Genomic DNA, 929 nt, shown 5'->3' on the forward strand with positions numbered 1-929 from the left:
GCTTCTTTCTGCTTTCACTGTTTAAACACCCAGTTTCTCAGTTATAATTAATCTTGTTTTGTTTAATATAAATATAATCCTTGATAACGCATGAAATGAACTGTTTTCATTTTTTGGTTGTTCAAGTACAGAAAAATGTGTTTTTATAATTTACAATGCAAAAGAATCATTAAAAGTGAAACGGAAAGAGCAGTATAAATTATTTAAACGGATGATTTCATATTATTTAGTTCAGTAATGCCAATAACGTTGTATGTTGAAGTTCTTACACTCATGATACAATGTGCACTAAAAGAAACAAATTTAAATCAAAAATTATAATTAAACAATTGGCTTAATGACTCATTTAATTTCAGATATACTGATATTTCAATATTGCTATCGTGTAGATCCATTGTATTACTATACTGATAGCTACAGTATACTCATTTATCATATCATACCTTTTAATCTTGATTTACAGTACGCCAAAATAACATTATGTTAGAAGTTTTTGAGGAATTGTTCCTGCTGTAATGTCTTTAATTCCAAAGCCTTCAGGAGAATTGAAATTGAATTCTGATCCTGGTCCTTCTAAAAGAGTAAAGCGCGTTGTCTTGGAAGAAGATGAATATTTAAAAAAGCTTGATGAGAATAATTCAGAGAGATTTTTTTCCCGATATTAATGATTTGAAGCTGAAAAATCCATATATGGATGCATTAGCGGAGCATGATGTTGTGAAAATTAAGGAACTTCAGAAAAAAATGCTTTCCCAGAGGAACAAAACTACAGATACTGAAAGTAATTTACACATTTTTGTTCATTCACTAAAGTACTAAATTATAGATGGATCTTTTTATTTCCCCTTCCTGCTCCCATTAAAGGTGATCCATGGGAGCTTGAATGCCAAAAGTATTCCCTCTGAAATATCTCTTTCAATGGCCACATC

The 929-nt window shown here is 30.2% G+C and overlaps 1 protein-coding gene across 1 annotated transcript; it reads left to right on the plus strand.

Moving 5' to 3' along the window:
- Positions 1–498: 498 nt before the first annotated feature.
- Tsp_15320 (protein DGCR14) lies at positions 499–905 on the plus strand (the record flags this gene model as incomplete). Its single annotated transcript, XM_003370503.1, is given in 3 exon segments — positions 499–581; positions 643–812; positions 827–905. Coding segments are annotated over 3 exon segments (332 nt in total), but the record flags the coding sequence as incomplete, so codon positions are not given.
- Between the last annotated feature and the right edge of the window lie 24 nt (positions 906–929).

The sequence above is a fragment of the Trichinella spiralis genome (genome assembly GCF_000181795.1).
Source record: "Trichinella spiralis strain ISS 195 chromosome Unknown Scfld654, whole genome shotgun sequence".
In the NCBI taxonomy this organism is placed as follows: domain Eukaryota; kingdom Metazoa; phylum Nematoda; class Enoplea; order Trichinellida; family Trichinellidae; genus Trichinella; species Trichinella spiralis.